Genomic DNA, 21,396 nt, shown 5'->3' with positions numbered 1-21,396 from the left:
ATCGGAGCGATGCCCGTGTCATGAGCGGCTGATCCCGGCTGCTGATCGCAGCCAGGGACCCGCCAGCAATGGCCGACACCCGCGATCTCGCGGGCGTCCCCCATTAACCCCTCAGGTGCCGAAATCAATACATCTGCAGCAGTGCGCGATTTCAATGAATGATCGGATCGCCCGCAGCGCTGCTGCGGGGATCCGATCATTCAGAATGCCGCACGGAGGTCCCCTCTCCTTCCTCCGTCCGGCTCCCGGCGTCTCCTGCTCTGGTCTGTGATCGAGCAGACCAGAGCAGGAGATAGCCGATAACACTGATATGTTCTATGTCCTATACATAGAACAGATCAGTATTAGCAATCATGGTATTGCTATGAATAGTCCCCTATGGGGACTATTCAAGTGTGAAAAAAAATGTAAAAGTAAAAGTAAAAAAAAAGTGAAAAATCCCCTCCCCCAATAAAAAAGTAAAACGTCCGTTTTTTCCTATTTTACCCCCAAAAAGCGTAAAAAATAAATTTTATAGACATATTTGGTATCGCCGTGTGCGTAAATGTCTGAACTATTAAAATAAAATGTTAATGATCCTGTACGGTGAACGGTGTGAACGAAAAAAAAAAAAGTCCAAAATTGCTACTTTTTTTTATACATTTTATTTTAAAAAATTATAAAAAATGTATTAAAAGTTTTTTATATGCAAATGTGGTATCAAAAAAAAGTACAGATCATGGCACAAAAAATGAGCCCCCATACTGCCGCTTATACGGACAAATAAAAAAGTTAGAGGTCATGAAAATAAAGGGATTATAAAGGTACTAATTTGGTTAAAAAGTTTGTGATTTTTTTTTAAGCACAACAATAATAGAAAAGTATGTAATAATGGGTATCATTTTAATCGTATTGACCCTCAGAATAAAGAACACACGTCATTTTTACCATAAATTGTACGGCGTGAAAACGAAACCTTCCAAAGTTAGCAAAATTGCGTTTTTCTTTTTAATTTCCCCAAAAAAATAGTGTTTTTTGGTTGCGCCATACATTTTATGATATAATGAGTGATGTCATTACAAAGGACAACTGGTCGCGCAAAAAACAAGCCCTCATACTAGTCTGTGGATGAAAATATAAAAGAGTTATGATTTTTAGAAGGCGAGGAGGAAAAAATGAAAACGTAAAAATTAAATTGTCTGAGTCTTTAAGGCCAAAATGGGCTGAGTCCTTAAGGGATTAACTATAGCAAAAATGTCAAAAATGAAAGTGTTGGTCCTTTAAAAAATTATGTGGAAGAAATCATAGACAGAGATCAGGAAAAAGCTAATATTTTAAACAAATTCTTCTCCACTGTTTTCATATTGGAAAATGAAATGCCAGGGGAAATACAGCGAGATAAGGTAAGGGGGAGGGGGAGGGGTTAACATTAGCTCTAGATATATGGGGTTCTTTTTAATTTAGTGGAGGGGGGAGGAGAGAGGAATGATTATTGAAATTTAAAATAAGAATAGATGTGGGCGATGTAGGTCAGACAGGGCACTGAAACCAGACTTGAGAAATGTATGGGGGGGGGGGGGGGTATACAGTTTTTTTTTGTTTTGACAATAAGTGAAGTAAATGGAAGTGACATTTTATGGAGAAAGCATTACTGAAATGGAAGAAATAAATAAATAAATTAAAAAAAAGGTCAACTCTCCAGTACAGGTCACCTGTCTAACATAAGAAGAAGTACAGTGCCGCCTACAAAATATCAAGGCATAGATGCCCACGATAAGGAAATAATTCTACCGCTGTACAAATCACTAGTCAGACCACGCATGGAATACTGTGTACAGTACTGGTCAGACCACACATAGAATACTGTGTACAGTACTGGTCAGACCACACATGGAATACTGTGTACAGTACTGGTCAGACCACACATGGAATACTGTGTACAGTACTGGGCACCAGTGTACAAGAAATATATACTGGAGCTGGAGAGGGTTCAAAGACGGGCAACCAGGGGAATACGGGGAATGGGAGGACTACAGTACACAGAAAGATTATCAGAATTTGGGTTATTTAGTTTAGAAAAAAAAAGGCTTAGGGGAGACCTAATAACTATGTATACATATATCAGGGGACAGTACAGAGATCTCTCCCATGATCTATTTATACCCAGGACTGTATCTATAACAAGGGGGCATCCTCTACGTCTAGAGGAAAGAAGGTTTCTACACCAGTACAGACGAAGGTTCTTTACTGTAAGAGCAGTGAGACTGTGGAATTCTCTGCCTGAGGAGGTGGTCATGGTGAACTCTGTAAAAGAGTCCAAAACGGGTCTGGATGCATTTTTGGAGAATAATAACATTACAGGTTATGTATTTTAGATTTAAAGGGACAGAACGTTGATCCAGGGATTTATTCTGATGCCATATTGGAGTCAGGAAGGAATTTTTACCTCTAGTATGAGTTTTTTTTTGCCTATCTCTGAATCAACTCAGTAGGGGCTCATTAGGGGTATAGGCTGCACTCGATGGACTCTGGTCTTTTTTCAGTCTTATGAACTATGTTATAAGCAAACAGTCCCATAAAAAAATTGTCATTTTCTGGCTGCCCTCCTTCCCCTAAATGACCCCAGTAGGTAAGTAGGAAATACTTCAGGTAGATAGGAAGGGAATAATCCAGGTAGATAGTATGGAGATTCTCTATTCTCTACCGCTATAGGAAGGGATGCCGTTAATTCTTAGGTAGGTAGGAACATCCCCAGTAGTCAGATAGGTAGTGAAGCCCTTAGTAGTTAGATAGGTAGGGGGTAGGGAAGCCCCCAATACTTAGATAGGGAAGTTCCAATTCTTAGGTAGGGAAAAAAACAGCAGTTAGATTGATAATCTCCAAAAAAAAAAAAAAAATTAACTTACCTGTCTTTTGCTCCTGCACTGAGGCCTGTTACTCCCTTAGGTCCAGGCTCTAGTGCAGGACTTCTTCAGCAAAAAGATGACCTCATTGTGCCGAACAGCTGTTAAGTACAGTAGCAGGGATTACTGCTTTTCCATGCTCCTGCACAGTACTTTGAGTGGTGATACATAGATTGTACACATCACCATTCATTTTATTTTCCAGAGGGGTGGATGGGGGGCTTCTGATCCGAATCCCCTGCCATCAGCTGGGGATTAGGATTGTTCTGCCCCCACAATACTGGCACCCCAAGGAAGATGTTTAAACTGCCTTATGGTAGGGCTGGCCCTGTACTAAGAATATACTAGCTAAATTAAACAGAAACCTAATAGCTTAAAGGAAAACTGTGAGCTTTCTCCCCCCGCACTAACCAGCGGTACTGGCTGGTAGTGCAGGGGAAGCTGATCAGTTTGATGCCTACCATAATTGGATCCGCTGTGCAGTTCGCCTGCTATCTTCTTTCTTCTTGATATGCAAATTAGCTGCTAACTGGCACGGGCGGGGTTACTACCTTCATCTGGCACTGTGACGTAACCGCCGCCCATCCCACAGCACCGCCTGGTTTATCAATATTCATGTTCTCCTTCATCATCTCCCTCTCCTCCCCGCTGATTTCAGGACTCCACTGCGGATGTGGTGGCTTCTTGTTTACACCCGGAAGCCGCTTCAGTGCAGTGGAGTCCTGAAATGAGCGGGGAAGGAGAGGGAGATGATGAGGCGGTTACGTCACAGTGCCAGATGAAGGCAGGAACCCCACCCTTGCCAGTTAGCAGCTAATTTGCATATCAAGAAGAAAGAAGATAACAGGCGAACGGCACGGCGAATCCAGACATGGTATGCATCAAACTGATCAGTGTCCCCCACACTACCAGCCAGTAGCGCTGATTAGTGTGAGGGGTACAAGTTTCCCTTTAAGCTTCACTCATTTTCTTAACCAATGAGGATTACCAAAATTAACTCTAAAGTGCATTTGTGCCTTTGGCTGTCCAGGCACACTGGGAGTTGTAGTTTTGCAACCGCTGGAAGCACACTGGTTGGAAAACACAGTTCTAAGCTTACACTCAGAAAGACTGACCCCATCACTACATTCAGATAATAGCTGAATGAGCAAACTTTAAAGGGGGAACTCCACTGGAAAAAAAAATTGTAAATCAACTGGTGCAGGAAAATTAAACAGATTTGTAAATGACTTATATTGAAAAATCTTAATCCTTCCAGTACTTGTCAGCTGTTGTATGCTCCAAAGGAAGTTCTTTTCTTTTTGAATATCCTTTCTGTCTGACCACAGTGCTCTCTGCTGACACCTCTGCCCATTTTAGGAACTGTCCAGAGTAGAAGCAAATCCCCATAGCAAATCTCTCCTGCTCTGGAAAGTTCCTGACATGTACAGAGGTGTCAGCAAAGAGCACTGTGGTCAGACAGAAAGGAAGTTCAAAAGGAAAAGAACTTCCTGTGGAGCATATAACAGCTGATACGTACTGGAAGGATTAACATTGAAGTAATTTGCAAATCTGTTTAACTTTCTGGCACCAGTTGATATAAACAATTTTTTCTCCCAGTGGAGTACCCCTTTAAACCACAATAACATATCCTACCTTATTCTCTATGACTTGCTTCTCCTTCTATTTTCCAATATGTTGATCTCTAGTCTTACAGATCGATTCCGCCATCTTCTACTCTAACCTAAACTAATGCAACCTAGAAAGTCTTTTCATTTGTGCAAATCAGTTTTTGATATTCTTAGAAAGCTTTTGTTTATTTATTTTTTGCATGCGTTGAATGTAATGTAGCGCTGCTGTGTATGTATGGCGCACCACAAGACATAGTTTATTCACTTGCCTTATTCAATCGCACACCTCGACATACACATCTGTCTCCCTGATGGCCGGCCCGCATTCATATAAGCGCATAGTACGTTCTGATTTAATTCAAGTAAATAGAAAGACAGGAACATTACTCAGCCGCCACATTCCACCTCACCTCCATTCATGGTTTTCCCAGAAGTGGGATAGAAGAGCATGTACATGACATACATTTAGCTGTCAATACACCAAGGATGTTCTATGTACTGTACTTTGAAGGATTATCTTTTCACAATATTTTTCGTTTAGCTCTCTCTTTCTCGTCATATTCATGCTCAGGCTCCAAACATAATTATTTCCTTTTTTTGTCTCACACATTTTGCATGCCCTCGTTCTTTCCCACCTTAACTTTTATTTTTTGCAATCTTCTGCTAACTGATCAAAGAAAGTGATTTTTTTTTGTGTAAAGGTGACATCACAATGATATTCTGAAGCCCCCTGTTTTCTGTCCACAGGCCAGGTACAGTCAGGTCTCCACAGTGCAAGCCTCCCTTTGCTGACCCAAACCTTGAGCTGAGCTGAGACCACATGCCTAGGAGGTGAGACACCATTTCACTATTTGCATCAGTTAGCACCTGATTGTTACAGCCGAGCATGCATGATTGTCACCGTACATGTTTAAAATTTGTATCTACTGTAACCTACTGTACACAATTCTTTTCATAATAATAGATTAGTCTACACATAATGATTATGATAAAAAATACTCATCATCTGAATACTATAAAAATGTCCCATCCCATTATGTAGGACCTTACTGATATGCCTTACTGAGAAGACAATCATACCCAATTAAAAAGTAGGTGATGTTTGGGTTGGTCATATACAGGGTTTAAAAGATATAGCAATGTTAAAGATCTGAATACCTGTTAACATTGTTTCCATAAATGTTTTTTCTGTATTTACTGAATGAGTGGTCTGTTCCTAGTGTAATATGAGATCTGCTCAAAGTTGCCTCCTCCAATCTGAGGTTCTTCCTCTCCTCCCATCTGAGGTTCTTCCTCTCCTCTCATCTGAGACACTTCCTCTCCTCTCATCTGAGGTTCTTCCTCTCCTCTCATCTGAGACACTTCCTCTCCTCTCATCTGAGGCTCTTCCTCTCCTCCCATCTGAGGTTCTTCCTCTCCTCTCATCTGAGACACTTCCTCTCCTCTCATCTGAGGCTCTTCCTCTCCTCTCATCTGAGGCTCTTCCTCTCCTCTCATCTGAGACACTTCCTCTCCTCTCATCTGAGACACTTCCTCTCCTCTCATCTGAGACACTTCCTCTCCTCTCATCTGAGACACTTCCTCTCCTCTCATCTGAGACACTTCCTCTCCTCTCATCTGAGGCTCTTCCTCTCCTCTCATCTGAGACACTTCCTCTCCTCTCATCTGAGACACTTCCTCTCCTCTCATCTGAGACACTTCCTCTCCTCTCATCTGAGGCTCTTCCTCTCCTCCCATCTGAGGTTCTTCCTCTCCTCTCATCTGAGACACTTCCTCTCCTCTCATCTGAGGTTCTTCCTCTCCTCTCATCTGAGACACTTCCTCTCCTCTCATCTGAGGCTCTTCCTCTCTTCTCATCTGAGGTTCTTCCTCTCCTCTCATCTGAGACACTTCCTCTCCTCCCATCTGAGGTTTTTCCTCTCCTCCCATCTGAGGCTCTTCCTCTCCTCCCATCTGAGGCTCTTCCTCTCTTCCCATCTGAGGCTCTTCCTCTTCTCCCATCTGAGGTTCTTCCTCTGCTGCAGAACCCCTTTTCTCCATCTTGCATTTTATTAGATAAAGAGTAATTCATGTCCTTGAATGTTTTTAAGAGCCAACAAGTGGGAATGGAGCAACCAATATAGATGAGAAAGATGTTGCCTTCACCTGTAGCATTTATAAAATCCATAGAGGGAGGCTGCACTCCAAAGTAGTGAATAAAAAGTGAGATTTATTGACCCATCATAAACAAGTAAACAATGTTTAACTTAATTCACACGGCCATTATTCTCCAACCCTTTCAGGGCCCATTTAGGAAAAAAAAAAGACTTGGGATGGAGCACAACTGACACTGCTGGGTCCTGATTGATCCCATTAATTTGAATGGGGTCTGTTGGGTGTCCTGTATTTTTCAGGAGTTGAGGGAAGAAAATAATTTGGACATGCAGGATTTTTTTCTCCGCTCAACTCCTTCCTTCCAAAAGACTGACTAACAGAGCTCCCATAGGAGTAGCATGCCATCAGTGTGAACAAGACCTAAAATAGACAATGGGAAAAACTGCTTTAAAATTGTCATATTTACCAAGGATAAAAGCTCCAGCATATTGATTTATTTGTGGCATGATGTGTACAAACTGTACTATAGTTTTCTGTGTGACCTTCGAGTTGGCATTAAAAATATTGCCTTGTGCTTTGCATACCTTGTAGCGAGTCTGTGAATCTATATCATTATATAAATGGAAGAGAGCATGCCGTATAAATAGAAACCATTTAGCATTTGAGAAATGAGGGTGTGGGATCCCTGCTTTGGTTCAAGCCTGAAGGTGTGTGTGGGGGGGGGGGGGCGGGGGGGGGGCATTTGGCGGATGAAAGAAGTGACAAAGACTGTTCTATGCCTTATGTGTGGGAGATTTATAACTAATGTAGACTCTAAGAAATGTGTCGCTGAAAAATCTGAGCTGAAACCTCCACCAATATACCCTTGCACTAAATTTAATAAATCTCTTTAATGGTATATAATGTGGGTCCTGCATTATTGACCTGGATTTTAAAGAGGCACTGTCATTATTAAAAACTTTTCATATATTGCAAGACTCATTATAATATGACATTTCACAATATGCACCTGTTAAAAAAAATTTACATTTTCACCTGAAATTTAAGCTCAAAATAGCCGCCACTAGGGGTCGTCTGTCTTTTAGCCAGACAGACTAGTCTAGATTTTACAGCATACTGGATACTGGCCGTAAAGCATACCGGTATCCAGTATAGGAGATTTCTATTGAGTATATGCAAAACTACAGATAAAGGATGTGTGGACATGATGGGAGCTGTAGTTTTAAAACAGCTGGAGGCAACACTGCTCTAACACAGTTATTTACAAACATTGCAGCTTCAGTTGTTACTAAACTACAACTCTCAGCATGCTGAAATAGTCAAAGCTTTCTTGGACTCCTGAATGACAAAGAAATTGATCAGACATTCAGGAGTCTGTGAAAGATGAATGACACACATAGTGACAGCTATGCTGATTAGCATCCAACTTTACTAGGAGAAGATAAAACAGATAGAACATGCATTCATAAAAATGCTGTACTTTTATCGAAAAAATCATTGCACTAATTTTGTAAAGAGCTATTCTTATATTTATACATTTTATCCTGTTATGAATTCGCCATAATGTCTTCTGATTACTGCAGGCAAGCTCCAAGTATCTTCCTCTGACACATGACACAGCATAAAACCAGAGAGGAAAGGGTTACAGAGTAGAGAGTACTGATTGGCTGACTGCCCAGGCTTGCTCCTGTGAGGGAGACAGACTGACACGCCCCCTCCAGCCTGCACAATGAAAAAGTAACTCACCAGCAGATAAATGCTTATATCTCTGGATATATAGGTCCGAGACACATACAGATGATATGCACATGATCAGGATTGGGTCCTGAGTAACACAAATTTTGCACTATGACAAGTACGCTTTAAAGACGGGCCTGGTGTTTGTTATTCCCTTCATGACTCTTGCACAAATTCTGCATTCTCTTGTTTGCTATCAATGCCAGTGGAGTTTCTCTTGCTAGATCTTACTAGGCCCACTCTTTCTAAGTTCCTTTAAAGCCACTGCCTGGTCTATTGCTAGTATGTCCACTTTTGTACCTCTCCCATTGTGTTCAACCCCTGCTTGACCAACATGACATTGACAACAAACATTCTTCCAGCACAAACATAAGCTTATCTAAGCCAAATAAAGTTTGGATGCTACAATCTTCTCTAACAAATCCTGGTCTCTGATTCTGGAAAAAAAACTATTATTTAGGAGATATTATTTGAAACATTTATTCACTGGACTTACAAGGTATCATTTGGGCTAAAATGCAAAAGGCAGCAGTGATGAAGGGGGGGGGGGGGTTACACTGCAGCACTGTGGATAGAGAGCAATATGTTCACTGGTATTTACATAGGATGCAGATGCCCAGATCTTCGGGTGATCAGAGAAGGGAAGCCTTGATTTACCTTTGTGGATCTTCAAAAGGCTCAACTTGCAGGCACTCGGTCCAAGCTTTCTCATGCTCTCACCTTCTCCTGCACACATTAAATGCTAAGCCCTATCTCTACTCCCTGTGTTTTGTCCTCTGTTACTAGAGTCTCTCTTTTACTAGAGACAGATTTCCCCTGAGAACAGGCAGTGGACACTAGATTGCATGAAAGTGGGACACCTTGTGGATTTACAAATGTGTCAGGAATTATATACAGACAATTACGCTGAGGAAAGTTGTTTTAAATACCAGTGACCATTTAAGAGGCAGTATCTTTGAATTGCACCACTTAAAACCCACTTACAACCCAATTGGGCATGGGTTACCTACCTGTTGTGGATCCTGGTATTAATACTACATTTATGTAGCTGGCACTGTTTTAACACTTTAAATGTAGCCACCATTTTACAGTTCAGCAGAAATCTAAGGGATAGGGATTTTAAAGGGGTTGTCTGGATTTTTTCCATAAATATTCCCAGGCTGCCTGCTAAAAGTAAAAAAAAAAAAAGCCTGTACTTACCTTCCACACTCTCTCGCAGCCTCTGCAATTCTATATTTTCACCATGCTCCACTTTCGGGTGCTGTGGTCAACACGTCACATTACCAATCAGCCCATCACTGGCTGAGGTGGGACACCACTGTGGCCAGTGACTGGCTGGGCAGCAATGTGATGTGTGGACCACAGAAGGGGGAAGTGGAGCATGGTGGAGGCCACTGTAATGGAGTGAGGGAGGTAAGTACAGTTTTTTTTTTTACTTTTAGCTGACAGCCTGTGCATGTGGACAGTTCCTGACAGGGATTTATTCTGACCACCATTGTTGGGTTTTGGAAAGATTTTTTCCCTATAATATGAGGCAGTATCACCAGTCTCATAGGAGTTGTTGGCCAACCCAAGTGTTATTACAAAACATGTTGGACTATTGTCTTTTTTAAACTTTATAAACTATGGGAGAGATTTATCAAAAACTTTCGGGAAGGCCTGTGAAAAATGAAAGAAGCGATCTGATTGGTTGCTATGGGCAACTGGACATCTTTTCCTCTGCACAGGTTTTGATAAATCTCCCCTATGTTATAATATAAATCACTTTTGCATGTTATTATGTTAATTATTATTACATGTTATTATATACATCTTTATTAATCTTCCATCACTAAAAAAAAGCCCGTTGCAGAGGCAGCTTTATGGCATGACCCATAGCTACCATTATGGCTCCGCGTCAGACATGACATCCCTGTATTATTATTATTTTATTGTCTCTGATACCTTGTAATGCAAATTCTATCAAACCCCAGTGCAGACGATCTTGTCCAGTCCATTTAGCATTTCCCCTATTTAATCCACCCGAATCATTAGAGAATCATTGTGTTTGTGCCTGAGAATGCGGCCAGCTTAAGTTTCAGATTAGATGTGGGGAAGTGAAATGAACGGGGGCACAGATTTCTTAAGAAAACATGATTTTTCATCTTGTTCCTCAGCCTGTGTACAGCAGACTCCCGCTTCTCTCATTAGATGTTAATAGGCTGCGCTCTGTTTTCTTTATGGTGAGGCCTTCTGCTAACACAATACGGAGCCAGCAGACATAATAGAAATAGTACATAAATATAGATAAGATTCATTTAGATGAATAGCAATCACATTGAACATATATTAACTTTTGTGCTATTAAAAATGAAATGACCAAGGAGAAAGACCTCTTATTGGGCAATAATACAAAGTAGTGAAATATAGTATTTGATGCTGTTATGTCTAGTCACCCTTTTTGTTTTCTTTTTTTCCCCCTCTTGTAGTGATTACAAATCCCTTTGTAGGGATTTTTAAGGGGTTTGTATTTTTTTTTAGACTATATCCTGCTTTCTGGTAGGGCAGGATCCATCATTTATCTCCTAGCTCCTGGAAGACTGCAGGTGTCCATTGCAATGCAAAACTACAACTCCCGCCATGCTCGGACAGCTTGAGAGGGCGACCATGTTCTCCTTGGTGCTGGGTGCTACTGAGGTTACTAATAAGGCACTTTTGGGCAATGGATTGTCCTAGTGCTACAGTTTACCCTGTGGTTCCCCATAGTGTCCTCAATTGGGTCCCCCAGAAATCAGTGGGGTAAATAGGAATACCTGGAATTAAGTGTTCTATTTCCCTGCAGTGTCAACACATGGAAAATAAAGCTTTACACAGTGATTATTCACATCATTTGAATATTTCTTTGTTGCAGGAAAGGAACGGTTCTCCAGAGCATGAGGTTCTCTTTGCACTGTAAATGTTCTCCACTTTAACCAGGATAAGGCCTGTGGGTACACCTGAAGCATTGAATGTAGGGCTAGCTTCACATTTGAAACAACCTAGAAGCTTGTCGTATATGTTGGAAAACTGGCTGGCCAGTATGCCAACTTCTACCAAAGTGTTAAACTGCAAGATTCCTGTAGTCACTTTTAGACTGTGTTTAGCACATTCAAATAAATGGATCCCACAGTATCCATTTGTGTTAGAAGTTGGCATACTGGATGGGTAATTATCCAACGTGTACCACAAGGCTAAGGCTAGTATCAATCATGGAGGCCATAGTGAAGACAATAGTTCCCTGCCTTCTGTTTCCTGCACATAAATCAGCAGTATAGTATGTGACTTTATCACAGTGATATTTACTTTGAGTTTGAAGCACCATCTGTAATCTGTGTTGTTAGCTCTATCCACATATGACATATCATATAAGGCCCAATAGGTTATTTCAGAATCATCCCCCATAATAAATAAAACCTAAAGGCAGGTAATGTCTTTAAAGGGGTATTCCATGCAAAAACTTTTTTTTTATATATCAACTGGCTCCAGAAAGTTAAACAGATTTGTAAATTATTTCTATTAAAAAATCTTAATCCTTCCAATAGTTATTAGCTTCTGAAGTTTTCTGTCTAACTGCTCAATGATGATGTCACGTCCCGGGAGCTGTGCATGATGGGAAAATATCCCCATAGGAGCTGCACAGCTCCTGGGATCAGAAAGCAGTTAGACAGAAAACAGCAACTCAACTTCAGAAGCTAATAACTATTGGAAGGATTAAGATTTTTTCATAGAAGTAATTTACAAATCTGTTTAACTTTCCGGAGCCAGTTGATATATGAAAAAAAGTTTTTGCCTGGAATACCCCTTTAAAGTCATATCCATCTCCCAAAACAGATCTTTTGAAACCCCTTTTTTGTCACAGCCTGAAATGGTAGTTTGGTGGGCTAGCCTTACTCAAACATATGAAAGCACTGAAGGCCATTTACTATGTGCTAAGGACTAATAAGGACATGTCAAAAGTTTGCAGTCTCGGTGTTCAGACCCTTACCGATCACTACAACGAGCAGATAGAGAAGCACCATCTTAGTCACATGACACAAAGCCCGGAGTATTACTCAGTGTCAGCAATCTGAAGATTGCATGGAAATGTCCACTATAGGGACTAAAATAAACGGCGCAAACGTAAAAAAAATACCAAAGTCCAAAATTGCTTATTTTGTTACATCACAAAAGTCAAATACAGTGGTCCCTCTACAAACGATGGTAATTCCTTCCAAATGAACCATCGTTAGTTGAAACCATCGTATGTTGAGGGATCCGTGCAATGTTAAGTATAGGAAGTTATACTCACCTGTCCTACCGCTCCGGACCGTCAACGCTGCCCTGGATGTTGCCCTCCATCGCTGTCACCGTGTCCCCGGGATGTCCCCACCGCTCCGGACCATCTCTGCTGCCTGGGGTTGTCGCTCTTCATCGCCGACATCACATCGCTGTGCACGCCGCTCCTATTGGATGACGGGAAGGCATGCGCGGCGACGTGATGACGAAGAACAAGAGCCACGCCGATGCAGGGGATCCTGAAAAGGACGGTCTGGAGCGCCGGGGACAGGTGAGTGATCATCACTGGACCACACGGGGCACCTTAAATGGCTATCCGGTGGCAGCTGAAGCAGTCTGCGCTGTCGGATAGCCGTTTATGCGATGGCCCCGACATACAAAAGCATCGTATGTTGAGAGGCCATCGTATGTTGAAATTATCGCATGTCGGGGCCATCGTAGGTCGGGGGGTCACTGTATGTGCAAAAGTGGTACCGATAAAAATGACAGATCTCATGAACATACACTATAATGCTGGGTTGTGCTCCCTCCCATTCTGGGTCCATTGGGTTCTTTTTTTTTTTGTGCAAAATAGCTCAAAAATGAGTGGAAGCACAACCGACTCCACCGGGTCACTACCGGATCCCATTGACTTAAATGGAGTCCGTTGGGGATCTGGCTACTGGAGGAGAAAAAAAATAATGCATGCACTCTTTTATTCTCCACTATACTCCCGTCGTTTTGACAAAATTGCTGATGGAGCTCCCTTTAGCAGAGCCTGACTGCAATGTGAACCTAATCTAACGTTTTTGTTCTCAGATGTTCACAAATATTAGATCATCAGCTGAATGTACTAACATCATTGTATGTCGGCAGCATAACTCCACATGTAAATAGGGAATGTGCTGCCAAAAATCAATATCCAGTAAGTCTATAGGAAGGGTTTAAAGGGGTACTCTGGTGGAAAACAATTTTTTTTTTAAATCAACTGGTGCCAGAAAGTTAAACAGATTTGTAAATTACTTCTATTTAAAAATCAGGAAGTTCTTTTCTTTTTGAATTTCTTTTTCTTCTTACCACAGTGCTCTCTGCTGACACCTTTGTCCATGTCAGGAACTGTCCAGAGCAGAAGAGGTTTGTTATGGGGATTTGCTCCGTTCCGGACATGGACAGAGGTGTCAGCAGAGAGCACTGTGGGTTGATAAGTACTGGAAGGATTAAAAATTTTTAATAGAAGTAATTTACAAATCTGTTTAACTTTCTGGCACCAGTTTATAAAAAAAAAAAAAAAAAATTATAATAATTCACCAGAGTACCCCTTTAATTGAATGATCATAGGAAGTATTTGTTACAACCTGTTCCTCCAAGAATGGGAATAATAGGATTGACTTCCTATACCGGCGATCATTATGAACAAAGTATCTATAGCAAAAGAAATGTCTTTTTAACCGTTACAGCCTAGCCACATAGTCACACCTTGCGTATGTTGTGTAAATATTGTTGTGTCAGTACAGTATCTGGTCCAGGTTTGACGTTTTGGTACTGACAAGATAGACGTGCCATTTCTTGGGTTAAACATTGAGCTTGCAAATGTCCCTTCTATCTCTTTAATGACCTCTCTCACACTGGCCTTAAAAAACACTAGTTGTAACAAGATCAGTAAAAAGCAATTATGGCCCATCTGGGACTCCGAGATGTGAGTGGGCGGCAGACATCAGGATCTTTCGCGAATACAGGGAATTAAAGTTTTCCTGAAATCAGAGCATAATGTTCTGACATTTTTTTTTTTTCAAAGAAATATAGCCCGGCTCTCATAAATATCTCCAGTGGCAGATTATAGCCGAATCTCTAGAGCCATGAAAAGTGATGGAAAAAGTCAGACTTTCTGCAGACTGTCTACTTAGATATGGACAGTATATCAATGTATTGTCAATACAGCCTATAGACTAGATCAGTGTTTCCCGACCAGGGAGCCTCCAGCTGTTACAAAACTACAATTCCCAGCATGCTGGGAGTTGTAATTTTGCAACAGCTGGAGGATCCCTGGTTATGGAACCATGGAGGCTGATAGATTGTTCTTATAGATGTATCATTGGATAGCTTATTAAAATATACTATACATATTACTATTGATAGGAATTGTCATGGCATACACATAGGTGGCATATCACTTCATTCCGGTGAGTACGGGCTGCTATCAGCAGCTGGGACTCCTCAATAATGACCGACATCGCCTATCAAGCTGATGTCTGTCGTTTAACTCTTTAGATGCCGTGATCAATGCCGATCATGGCATCTACCTTTTGTCTCAACCCCTTTCCCCAAAGTCTGCAATCTTTCGCGAGCAGGGTCCTCACTTCTATTGTTTGAATATTTAGTGTGTAATCTTGTAATGTCTTATACTTGTCTTTATTTATACCCCCTAAAGTGCTGCAGAATCTGTTGCCATAATAATAATAATAATAAATAATAAAAATAATATTAACCCCTTAACGACCACGGACGTAAATGTACGTCCTGGTTTGGCAGGACTTCACGCACCAGGACGTACATTTACGTCCTGTGTATGACCACGAGCATCGGAAGGCTAGCAGCAGCCGGGGACCCACCCGTAATGGCCGACATCCGCGATCGCGCGAATGTCCACCATTAACCCCTCCGATGCCGTAATCAATACAGATCACGGCATCTGCGGCATTGCGGCACTTTGATTGGATGATCGGATCGCCCGCAGCGCTGCCGCGCGGATCCGATCATCCAGCATGACAGCCGGAGGTCCCCTTACCTAGCTTCGGCCATCCCCCAGGGTCTTCTGCTCTGGTCTGCGATCGAGCAGACCAGAGCAGAAGATCACCGATAATACTGAGCAGTGCTGTGTCCTATGCATAGCACTGCACAGTATTAGCAATCAAACGATTGCTATAGATAGTCCCCTATGGGGACATAAAAAGTGAAAAAAAAAGTAAAAAAATGCAAAAATAAAAAGTACAAGACTAAGAGCTAGGCACATAAAAACTACATGTAAAGCATCTGCATGATCTAGTGTGTAACGTATAAAAGCATTTTTTTCTGTGATATGACAGGTACACTTTAAAGGGGGACTCCGCTCCCCCAGCATTCGGAACATTTTGTTCCAAATGCTTGGAGTGGGCGGCCCCCTGGTGACATCACCCCACACCCCCTCAAGGCAAGTCTATTTAGAACGCTGTGTTCTTGTTGCGTGGGTCATGACGTCATGCCACGCCCCCTCGTGACATCACCCCACACGCCCTCAATGCAAGTCTATGGGAGGGGGCGTGGCAGCCGCCACGCCCCCTCCCTTAGACTTGCATTGAGGGCGTGTGGGGTGATGTCACGAGTGGGCGTAGCATGACGTCATGACCCCCACCACCTGCACACAGCGTTCTAAATGAACCCCACATGCTGTACATAGATCGGGTTCCCACCAGGACCCTCGCGATAAGATGTCTACGGGCAGAGTACCCCTTTAAGTAAGGACTGTCTAGCATAAATTTGCACCATAAATGTTCTATTTATACTACATTTGGCCTTAGTTTATTTCATTTTCTGAGATGTTAATTGTAAAAAGGAGAAAGGGTAGCTATAAGATGCCCTGACATGAAGGTAGTGGGTGAGTATGCACCTGTTAGTACTCCAATTAGTCCGTCTCAGGCTATGGCATGCTATATATTAATTATAGTGCTCAGTCCCTGTCAGATACTCAGTGAGGACCGAGTCTATACAGGTGGCAGCTGCTACCGCCTAAGCCCTCTATAGACATCTGATTCGCCTGGAGGACTTGGACTCCTTAACTGGCAAATGGCTCGGTAAAACTGTAGGATGTGAGGCCCATATGAAGGACTCGTGTCCTACCCGAGGACAATCTCTTTGGCTCAGTTCTCCACTCCAGTCTTTAATCCCACCTCAAAAGAAATGTTGGTGTTTTAAACACCTAAAGAAACTATGTATTTATTTACATTTTGAATTAATTAAATGATACCAGAATAAAAATAACTCGCTTTGAATGACATTTGTCTTCTCTGGCAGCTCCCGCACGCCGACTGGCTTCCATAGAAATGTTCGCGGTGACACCGCCTCACAAGGTGACTCTTGAAAAATGCTGACAAAAACCCTCTGTGTAATCACAGATCATGGGCAAATCCTAGTGCAAACATGTCAGGAAGCTTAAGTGTTATTCTTCAGCTTGGGATGTGTAGCCAGTTCCAACATAAATCCACTAAATCCCCTTATTATTTCATTGTGTATGCCGCCAAAGTAGAGCTGATGTATAGGCCAAAGTTTCTTTCCGGTTTTAAAAATATTATTCAGCGTCTGAATTAAGAGACCGTGTTAAAGAGCTACATAATGTGAATGGTATTCTGGAGAGAATAACAAATGTCTATTTATTACTGTAGAGATAGATGGTTAGACAGATAGATAGATAGATAGATAGATAGATAGAAATTAGATAGATTGATAGATATGAGATAGATGGATAGATAAATATATAGATAGATGATAGATATGAGATAGAAAGATAGATATGAGATAGATGATAGATAGAAAAAAATGAAATAGAAAGATAGATAGATAGATAGATAGATATGAGATAGATAGATGGATATGAGATAGATAGATAGATATGAGATAGATAGATAGATATGAGATAGATGATAGATAGATAGATAGATAGATAGATAGATAGATGATATTATAGATTATAGATAGATAGATATGAGATAGATAGATAGATAGATAGATATGAGATAGATAGATAGATAGATAGATAGATAGATTGAAAGAAAGGATAAGTTGGCCAGCACATACTGATACACAACTATTGTATGGACCCGGCATACATGTGCATGCTGCTTGGCTAAATACACACAAGCAGGAGAATGCAGCAGCATGCTGCTAGCACAAATATATATATATATATATATATATATATATATATATATATATATATATATATGAAATATTAAATGCTATATTGCTGTAATGAAAAATTGAGATGCTTAGCTTACCATTTTGACAAATAACATGTACCATCCCACCACGATAAGGTGACCTCATTGGGACGAGCTCTACACTATGAATGGGCCTCTGCATGTGCATATTTAGCCTAGCAGTGTGCACTTGTATGCCGGGTCCATGCAGTAGTTGATAGGACAGTATGTGCTGGCCAACCTATCCTTTCTTTGTATTGCACATGTGGGGGGAATGGCTACCTCCCTGTTGGTTTGTGCACCCCACCCATTTTATAAGGTGCTGGATGTTCCAGATCTTACAAGCCTGGTAAATGACTGCTCAGAGGCAATTCATAGTGTAGGGTCCGTCACAGTGAGGTCACCTTATTGTGGTGGGATGGTACATGCTATTTGGCTAAATGGTAAGCTAAGCACCTCAATTTTTCACTATAGCAATATAGCATTTCATATTTCATATATATCTTTGTGCTAGCAGTGTGCTGCTGTATTCTCCTGCTTGTAGGTAGATAGATAGATAGATAAATAGATAGATAGATATGAAATAGATAGATATGAGATAGATAGATATGAGATAGATAGATATGAGATAGATAGATATGAGATAGATAGATATGAGATAGATGATTGAAATATGTGAAAAAAGTCCAAGTGCTTATTCCATGGCAAAAAAACAATGTTTCACAGCAAGCTACGTAATCTGCCATTATGTGCTCTGATGAAATCTGATTGGTCTATGGCATTATAACTGCCAAAAGTGGCTATTATCTATTATTTTAAATGCCTGGGAAAACAAAATAAATAGAAAAAAATAGAGCTTAAAAAGAAAACCAAAAAAAACACAACTATTTCCATTTTGTAAACAAAAGCAAAACAATATGCAAAAAAAGACAAAAAAACATTTATTTCCGAAAAGGTTTTGGAGACTGAAAGCCTGAATTATTAATCATAACTTTACTTCTGACAAGGAGTGAAAATATTATTGGAAGTATTGAGTAACAGCAAGAGACAAATTCCAAGTGCTGCGTCCATAGAGAAATATATATATTTCTTCCCTCTGGCAGCCCTCTCATGCTATTAAAGCAGTGTTCATTCTTAGCTCTGGACAGAACCAAGTTTTCTGATGAATTCCTTGCGCACCTTTCATCTTGTCATTTCCAATGGAAGGATTTATATAGGATATTGAAAAAGCTGTGCTGAAATAAAAGAATAAATTGTGAATTACTATAGAATGTACCAAAAATGTCATCTTCACTTATATCTTCTTTCATCTGCCAAGAAAATTTTCTGCCGGTTAACCTGTGTTATATCTTTGGGGCTTGATAACCATGACAGCGAAAGAGGATTTCCAACCAACAGAGTATTAGAACATGCATGCAGTCCGCTTTCAGGTATAAATACATTGGAGGCTGTTGTCATGGGCAGGTCCCAATCTGGTGCTGAGAGTCAATATGACAAGCTTGTTGGGTATTGTTAGAGTAGGATCTCTTAGACCCACCACAGGAAAGATTCTAAATCCACAACCTTCAGATACAGTGGTCCCTTACAATATTAATCAGTTCCAAGATGACCATTGAATGTAGAAACTGTTTTATGTTGAAACCCTAACTCTATGAAAACCTGGTAATAGGTTCTGAAGCCACCAAAATATCATAAAAAAAAAAAAAAGGAAAAAGTGAGGATTAAAATAAATAAACAGATAACTAAATAACTAATACAGATAAAGAAAGTCCTGGCACATAAAAGTAAGAAAGATCTGCTGGGAGCTGTAATCACTGTCTATGTAGAGGACAGGAGCTTCTTCAGGGTCCTGTACAGTACACACAGTGTTCTAAAAAAGTTACATGGAGCCGCCCTTACCTGGTGTCCAAATGAGTAGCTAACCTTGGCCTAGGTAAATAGTAGTGCAGAACATGTAGTACCTCCCTATACTGTAGGGAGGTGATACCGGACAGCCAGTCAGTGCATGCACTTCAGTAATACAGGTGTTTTACCAGTGAATGCCCATTCTGATTGGTTGGTTCTTCCAGCCATTGACATGTTTTGCAGATCTGAACTGTCTGTAGCATTGTATAATGTCTATGGTTTCAAGTTACAATGGTCCAGAAAGACCATTGTATGTTGAAAATAGTGTAACCTAAGGCCATTGTAAGTTGAGAGATCACGTACTATAGAACATGTCGACTTTCCGTTACATTGGAAACATTGTTGTTATCATTGTACACAGGATCTACCATCAATAAGATCCGATAAAATACTTGCCTGCACTCTCTTGGGGAGAATTCCAGTTCCCCTGCTTTTCTGACTCCATAGGACTATTCTTGGCTCCTTTTTTCATTACTCTGTAAAAAGCAAATAAAATGCTAAAATCAGCAACCAGACTTTAAAAGATGTCAATATTTAACATTTTTCTGGGATCCTTATTTGTTTTTACGTCACATCCATGCCAAAGATGGGAGCAGAATCTAAGTGTTCCCCTGGTTTTCACCAGTTATCCTCCTCCAGGATGCAGAAGCGGAACTTCTTCTACAGGTAAGATACCAGGTTGCTTCCACAAGAGTGGTCCCAGTTAGATTGCAACTGGCCTGGCAGGTCAGAGCACCCCAGTCCCAAAAACTTGGGATACAGGCAGGTGAGGTAGGCTGATGATGAAGATGGTGTAGCAGAGCCCAGTTGGAAGTATAGTATAACTAAGGAGGTTGAGTAGAAGAGCTGATTCGCTTAAATGAAGCCAGGTGGTGCAGGCTTAAGGAGAGTATATGTATGCTCAGCAGTCCAGGTCATGTACTGAAGAAACAGGCAGGTAGGTAGGGATTAGGTGGAGATAATTTTAAGATATCAAGCACAGGAAGAACAGACACCTTCACAAGTAGACAAGCTACAATATTGTTCAAACAACACAGGAAAGGGGAAACATTCTCATATAGGTGGTGTTTGACAGGGATTGGAGGAGGACCAGAATCAGGGACATGTAAAGACCCTTAAAGGGGTTATCTGGCCAAAGACATCTTATCCTCTATCCAATGGCCATCATCCCCCCATGAATGGAGGGCGCGTGGCGAGATATCACGAGGGGGCGTGGTGTTACATCACGTCTCCAGTCCTGGAAAGAAAGAGCTTTTTGAGACTGGAGATGCATTTTAATGCTGGTGCTGCACGGAGATCGCGGGGGTCCCAGTTGCAGGCCCCCTGCGATCAGACATGTCTTTGGCCGGATAACCCCTTTAAAGAGACGGCCTGTGCAAGTGCGCCCCCTATGGCTTGCACCAGAGACTTTTTCTGCTAATACAGTACAGAAGGGTATATAGCGTTTCTCAAGTGCGGTCTTCAAGTACCCCCAACAGGTCGTATTTCTTAGATTTCCTTAGTCTTTCACAGGTGACATGATTATGGTCAGTGCATCACCACAATTATATCACCTGTGATAGACTAAGGAAATCCAGAAAACATGACCTGTTGGGGGTACTTGAGGACAACACTTGAGAAACACTGACATAGAAGGTGAGCCAAGCCATGGTAAGCACCAGGATGTGCTGCATGCCATGCCTGTGAATTATTAAAGCAAAAGTTACTCTTGTCTTGACAGTTGTACATACGTGGTTTGATTCAATAGTTGGCGGTACATAGATCAACTCTGGGCTCATGTATCAATCTTGGTAACTGAAGTCATTACTAGATAGCAGCAGCTAACACTTCTAGGAAACTCATACAATCAGAAAAACATAGGACCAAAGGCAAATCATATACAGAACATGGGTTATATTCAACATTCATTGGCTTTTTCTTGGCCCTCATAACTTGAAACCATTCTAG

At 41.2% G+C, this 21,396-nt stretch overlaps 1 protein-coding gene across 4 annotated transcripts in view; it reads left to right on the top strand.

The window, feature by feature from the left end:
- Window positions 1–21,396, top strand: part of LRRTM4 (leucine rich repeat transmembrane neuronal 4) — a 681,074-nt gene that overhangs the window by 595,896 nt on the left and 63,782 nt on the right. For 2 of the 4 annotated variants that reach the window (XM_056571383.1, XM_056571382.1), the window contains one exon: window positions 5,240–5,323. The exons of the other annotated variants lie outside the window; for them this stretch is intronic. In XM_056571383.1, coding sequence (XP_056427358.1) covers window positions 5,240–5,284 — 45 coding nt within the window. In that variant the 3' untranslated portion in view covers window positions 5,285–5,323. The remainder of the gene's footprint in view (window positions 1–5,239; window positions 5,324–21,396) is intronic. 4 annotated transcript variants of the gene reach the window in all.

This window comes from Hyla sarda, chromosome 4, assembly GCF_029499605.1.
Source record: "Hyla sarda isolate aHylSar1 chromosome 4, aHylSar1.hap1, whole genome shotgun sequence".
NCBI classification, from domain to species: Eukaryota; Metazoa; Chordata; class Amphibia; order Anura; family Hylidae; genus Hyla; species Hyla sarda.
Note: the sequence above shows the minus strand (reverse complement) of the source record. Positions and strands in the feature narration are given on the sequence as shown.